This window comes from Pteropus vampyrus, unplaced genomic scaffold, assembly GCF_000151845.1.
Source record: "Pteropus vampyrus isolate Shadow unplaced genomic scaffold, Pvam_2.0 Scaffold17, whole genome shotgun sequence".
Lineage (NCBI taxonomy): Eukaryota > Metazoa > Chordata > Mammalia > Chiroptera > Pteropodidae > Pteropus > Pteropus vampyrus.
In genome coordinates this window covers 4,562,393-4,569,417 of record NW_011888798.1, presented here as the reverse complement: position 1 = coordinate 4,569,417, position 7,025 = coordinate 4,562,393, and the positions used below count along the sequence as shown (strand labels likewise).

Below are 7,025 nucleotides of genomic sequence, written 5' to 3'. Positions count from 1 at the left end.
TAAGACTTAATGTTATCCTTCCTAAGGACGCTTACCTTTTAATATAAGGTTATTTTATTAAAAAGAAACAAAAATGAAATTATATTTTAATAACTGAATTCCAAGCTTTATGTGTGGCTGATGAGACTCTAATACTCTGAGCAGAAAACTCTTCCCTCTATATAAGTACTTGCCTATTCTTCCCACAAACAGAATGAGCTCTGGCAGAAAACCGTGGATGATTCTTTGACCTTTCAAAAGAAAAAAAAAAAAAAACTGTACAGTAGTAGATGATAATCAAATTAGAGGTTAGAAGTAGGAGCCATAGAAAGTAATATTTCATTTTATTTCTATCTCTCTCTCTCTCTTTTTTTTTTTTTTAAGAATCATAGCAAAGAAAAAAGGGAGTAGTTTAAAAACATTTCCTAACACTATCTAGAAATATGTTGCTGTGGATTATACAGAGATTAGGATTTTTATTTATTATAACTAAGAGCTCCATTGCCTAAATAGTCTAACTCTTCAGCCCCCTAATCAGTGAATAGCAAAGTATAAGTTGTGATAGAATCTCAAAGTTCTTTAATGGGTTCTCTTCTCTCACTGCTTCAGTTGCTCCATTGCAAAGGGGTATACTCTCTCTACCATGGTACCATTTAATGCAGTGCATCTACACTGATGAGCATACAATAATTTAGTGCTCTTCATTCTGCTACTGCTTTAGTACAATCAGTAGCCATACAGGTTCCATAGAATTATATGCAGGGGTAAGTGCCTGACTTCAGCAAGTGGTTAGGACACTGAAAAGTACAGTCTAATCAGGAGTAAAAGTGCCAATCATTCATAGATTACACACCCTTGGCTATTACTTTCACTCTTACAGGTTTTATACCGGCTCACTTTCAGTCTTGAATGCCCACTTTCAACACATATTTCTACATGAAAATAAGTCTAGATTAGTTAGAAAAAAGTAAGTTAAATTAAAAAAAAAAAAAAAAAAACCTTTATTTTCAGATTTGACAAGTATTAGAATTCTAATCTCAAAAAAGTAAAAATATACAGGAAGTTTTACTGGATATCTATCAATGTTTTGACAGTTATTTTTAAAATATTTTTTTAAATGACAAGTCCTAATGTTTAATTCAAAAATTACTGGCTTTTAATGTGTGTTCCATTTAAATTAGTGAACATTCCATCATGACATTCATATTCTAGTATGTCACCTCCTACATAGTACTATCAAGCATGTATATTTAAATTAAATTATTTTTTAAATGTCATTGTAGACTTTCTTCCATTTAGGAATTACTTATTTTGATATCAAATAGATAGTTGAACTAGATTACCTTTGAACTTCCTCTCAACTCTGAAATGATTGGTTCTATATGTCAGTAGTCAGGTCAATATTACTAACGGTAGAAAAGAACAGAATTTGTCTGCATTGCATAAATTAACAGGCATAAAAATGCCTCCGATCTAATATGAATATCTTCTCCCATTTGCCACAGAGCCTTAAGTCTTTCACCCTATTGAGTTATTTTTCAAAAGTGCTCTTAAGGCTTATGAATTTTATTTGGGTTCAGGAATTATACTACAAAGGAAGGATAATCAATTAACTTAAATTAATTTACCTAATTACTATAAATTGTCACATTAAAAATGAGGCTCACAAACAAGATTTGAGGTAAATAGTTGGGTAATGAACATAATATTATTCTGTGCTGACCTAGTTCATCACATTTATAAGCAGCTTCTCAGCCAATTGTCTCTCTGCCTTTCTCTGCCTTCACATAAAAGGGCACCTCTAGGAATTTTTATCTTCCCATCATCTAGTAAGGCCTTTGCAGAATCTTCCTCTAGGGTCTAGTTATATCTCCTCATTGTATCTTTGGATTTGATATTTTTATATTGTACTTTCTTTCTAAACCTACAGACACATCCATTGTCTTGAGCCAGCTCATTCTAATCTTCCCTAGTTTCCACATCCCCAGCTTCTGAGAGCCTTGGAACTCTGGCTTGACATGGAGGAAAGTCAGGTTATAAAGTCCCTTATGGTAGAATTATAGAGGAAGAGAAAAAGAGGGGCCGGTCTAAGTAGCCAGGTAGCAAAAAGGAGGAATGGCAAAGCCTTAAGACAAATGTGGTTTAATTTATAACTTTTTCCTAACACCCATCAGTCATAGCAACACTAGAGTGTGACTAAATTGCCATAAACATTTTAAAGCTGGTGCATTAAATGGAATGGTATACATATATAAAGCCAAAAAAAATCCTTTGGTTCACTTATTGTAAATATGTGAAAACTAAAGCAAAACTGATAATTTTAATTTTGAATTGAACAAATATACTGGTTTAAATATCCATTTGACCTTTAGAACCAATATGTTATAGATTTGTGCCCATTTATTATATTACTAGCAACTTATTTTCATAAAACTATAAACCACAGACATTCCCATGGAAACTGTGTATTTTTCAAACTCTGTAAGCTAATATTATCATCAAGCCAACCACCTAGAAGTGAAGGCATTTATATATCAGTTCTATTCCATTATCAGTTCTAGTCAGTAAATCTCCTTTGTGCAGCATTACATTATCATGTACCATCCCTCTCTGGTTACATTCTGTTATTGTCAGAAACCATTTCCTTGTAGAAAGAGAGAAAGTGCCTCTTTGTATAGGGTTTATTACATTACACTCTCCTTGTGTATCCACAGCAATATTGTACGGATCGATAGAAACAGCAAAGAACAAGCCTTCTATTTCCTTAGTCCATCAATATTTAAAATCGGAACTCTCAGTGGTGGGAAAAAGAAGAACACATAACTTTACCTAATTGTTCTCAGGGATTGCTCCCCCAAAATAAACAGGGCTTCATAAACCAAGTCAATAATTCAAACAATAAACCAAAAAATAAAAGAATTTCTGTCTTTGCAATTTTGTATACAAATATGTTTTGTAAATAATTAAACACACTATCTCAGGGAAATCCTTGAAATTATAACATGAGGTTATGTTATAAAAGGAGACAGAAGCAGCAGCTTGCTGCACAAATCCAATGCTTTGCTCAATTCGACTTCAAAAGAGAATCCCATCCCATGCCTAATTTTTCAATTGCTAATAAAAGCGGGTAGGAGGGCATTCATTATTTTTATCAAAACACCATAATTTGAAAATGTATGAAATGGAACCAGATTTGGAGAAGTTAGGAAAAGCCAGGTGGAATATCATGTGTAATATCTTCCTATATTATTTCCAATCTAATTCAACCCACAAAAAATTAGCATTATCCTATTGTTACTAGTTTATCTCAAGGCTATTTCATTAGCAAATCAAAACTCTCACTGAGTATTTACAGAAGGCTAAACACTGTGTAGAAACCATTAGATTCATTTTCAGATAAGAGGTAAAAGGCAGGCAGTTTTGAAACATGAAATTCAAACACTTAAGAGTGGAACACTTGCTTTAGCAATTTTAACTAGAAAGAAAAGATAATTTCTTCTTTTCCTTTCTTTCCCCTCTTTTTCTCCTTCTCTTCTTCATTTTGTCCCTTCTTCCCTCCTTCCCTTTCTTTCTCCTTCTTTTCTTCCACAAATAATCACTGAGTACCTATGTGTTCCAGATAATGATCAGAACTGAGTAAATAACAGCAAACAGAACTGACAAGTTTTGCTTATATTATTCTGGGGAAGTCAGATGTAAAACAAATAAATTAATTATTCATTTTAAATGATAGTGCTATAGTGAAAATAAAATTGAAAAGTCATATAGTGATAGAGAGGTGTGCATAATTAAATAAAATTGGGAAATAAAATAGTGATGGAAAGGGTATATTCCATTAAAGAGAATGGTTAGAGAATGTCATTCTGAATGCTGATATTTTAGTTAAGATTTGAATGATAATGTATACATCATACAGACAAGTATTGCAGGCAGATGAAACAGCAAGTGGAAAGACTTCAAGTCAAGAGCAATGTGGGTGAAGAAGGACCAGGAAACTAGTGTGACTGGAATGTGATGAAAGGAGTGCTGTGGGAGATAAGATTGGAAAGGTAAATGGTACCAGACCTTAGGCCCTGATAGGTCCTGTGAGAAATTTAAATTTTATTCTCAAAGTGAGTAAAAGTTATTGGCAGATTTTAAGCAAGAGAATGGCATGATCTGGTTTGTATTTTAGTAGATCACTTTAACTATTATGTGGAGTATGAATTTTGGAGGGGAAGCAGAAACACAAAAACCAGTTAAGAATCTATTGCACAGTCCAGGAGAGAGATGGGTAATTCAAATCAATTAATCAATTTCTTTTGAACAGATTTTTGTTAATTAGAAACTTCCTGTAAGAGAAGGATTTATGTAAGGATCAGTGGCAACTGAAAATTTCTCTGGATTTCTAAGTATGGATCAAAGGATTAAAATAAAACAAAAAATCTTTTTCTTTAATGTCGATATTGGTCTACTACATTTCTAATCAAAAGGAACTACAAAAAGGAAATAAGGAAAGAAAAAATTATAACACCTTTCTGGAAGGACAAAAAAGATGATAACTTACCATTTTTGACTTTGCAAGATCTGTTGTCTGGCTGCATTATGTAGCCTTCCACACAACTGCAAGCATAGGACCCATATGTATTTCTGCAGGTCTGGCTGCAAGTACCATAAATAGCACATTCGTCTTGATCTAAAAGAAAAGTTGTCATCATTTTTAAGCAAATTTATTGTTGGGCTTTTTTTTTTTTTTTTTGAAGAAAACATTATTTCAAACTTTGGAAATAGACTTTTCAAAACCACATTAAAATAATAATAAATAAATAAAATTTTAAAATCAGCTAACTATTGTTGCTTTAATAGTTATAGAGATATAAGATGAAACTTAATATCAGATCTTTTTATTTTAAAAGAGGCTTTATTAGTATTTTTAATGAACAGGCTAGAACTAGTCAGATATTTTTGCAAAGGTATAAAACACACTCAAATAGATATTTGTTAAATATTTCTAATGTTTATGACACTGATTTTTTCACTATTTTAACAAAGCGTTAGTTTACTAACATAGTTTTCAATGAACAGATTAAATAAGAGGTCTGAGCCAAGCTATGCAAACCACCTCACTAAATCAAAAAGAAATTACTAAGCATTTATTGAAAAGAGAAATTTCATCTTAATTAAACTTTGTTTTAATATCTATGATCCTCCTTATATTCCGTCTCTCCTTCCACTCCCTATGCTTCCTTCCTGCAGCAACTTGTTCAAATCTCTATAAAAAGCAGGTACTTAATGATTCTTAACCAACCTGGCAAACAAACAAAAAAATCCTGTCAGCTAACAATTTAGATTAATATGTATATTCGGTTTGTTCTGTGTACTAAGCATATTGTACCAATCCTCAAAGAAAACAAAATTGATAAACCATAATTCATACCCTTCAATGAAACAAGTCTAATGAAATGTAATTTTGATTCTATGGCTGTCCTTATGATAGAGGAACACTCTAGTTATGAGAGAAACATGAAGTTAAACTTCTTGGAGTTAGAGGGAGAATGTTAAGTGAAGGCTGCATATTGAGCTGAGTTTCAAGGATAATTTGGATTTCCTCAAACTGAATAAAAAGAAATGAGATCAGGGGCATTCCAGTTTAACAAAATAGCATGTAAAAAGGCACTGGGATGACATCCTGAGGAGTTCAAAGAAGTGTAAGGAGTCAAGTGGAGTGGAGTGTATAAGGCAAGTGGTAAGAGATGACACCAGGGAAGTAGTTTTAGGGGCAGATAAAAGAAAAGACCTAGAAAATTAGTTATGTGCTAATTTCACACAAAAATTGTATTTTGAAGTCATTATATTTTGAACTAAGTCAGTGGCAAGGGAAATGGAGGAAAGGAAATGGACCCAAATGTTTAAGAAATAGAATAGACAATGTGTGAAGATTGGTTATGATGGAAATGAATGGTGGTACAATTTTATATAAAGTATAAATTTGAGTGGCAATATCATGGACGGAAATAATGAATTTGGTTTTAATGTGTTAAATTTGAGGAATCTGTAGGGGATTCTTGAGTAAATGACTGACAAGTATTTGGGAGTTAATAGCATATGGGTAATAGATTAAAAACAAAATATAACAAAATAGCAGGGGTTAGATCTCACAGAGAGAGAAAGGGGAAGTGAGAAAAACTTGTCTGTAGCAAAATACTCCAGGACACCAATATGAAAAAGGCAGGTAAGAAAGAGGAGTCCATGAGCTTCCTATGCAGTAGATTTCATGAGAAATCTAAGGAGTTAAAAAAGGTGAGCATTTCAAGAATATCAAGGTGTTCAAAAGTGTTACATTCAATGAAGAAATCCAGTAAAACAGATATTGAAATTGTCACTTAGTTTTGGCAGTTAGGACATTCTTGTAGTGACCTCCGTGTAATGAAAAGGCAACACATTTGTAAATGGTAGGCAGATCTCCTTAATTGGAATGTGCTTTTGTTTCACTTAGTCCCTAAATGGAATAGAGTATACAAACTTTGGCCTATTAATGGAGTTTTGTCTTTGGAGCTTCCGTTTCTGGCACAAAGTTCCTAAAAACCTTGTAGTTTTTTGAGAAATAGGAGTGTCCTTTGTTATTTATAAAGAGGTCCTTTGGAATGCATCTGAGTTTATGCTAATGAGATGACTCAGGGTGGGACTATGAGATAATGTCAGGATAGAGGATGGTCACCAGAAAGACCAAACAGAAACTCTCAGCCCCACCACTATCTGACCTCTCAAACTAAGGAAGGCATTTATCAAGGAAAAACAAAATGATTACTGAGAAGTTAATGGGCTATTTTATTTTGAAAATTGTGCATTTGTATCACATTAGTTTGCACTTTTCTTAGATTTCTTTAGCTTTATATTATAGCTTGCATTCATGAATGGCTTGTTTGAAGTAAGTAACTTTGGAGATAGAAACAATAGTATTTAAAGCTAAGTCTATAGTGATAATAAAATAAATTAAATCTTATATTTGGTAAAATCCAGTTCACAGTGGCAGAAATGATTCTTAATTATTTTTACAGATGTTTCAA

At 32.7% G+C, this 7,025-nt stretch overlaps 1 protein-coding gene across 1 annotated transcript in view; it reads right to left on the bottom strand.

Annotated features, from left to right (window-relative positions):
• Window positions 1–7,025, bottom strand: part of LRP1B (LDL receptor related protein 1B) — a 1,708,438-nt gene that overhangs the window by 922,390 nt on the left and 779,023 nt on the right. The window contains exon 5 of the mRNA XM_011354519.1: window positions 4,526–4,654. Within this exon, the coding sequence (XP_011352821.1) occupies window positions 4,526–4,654 (129 nt within the window). The remainder of the gene's footprint in view (window positions 1–4,525; window positions 4,655–7,025) is intronic.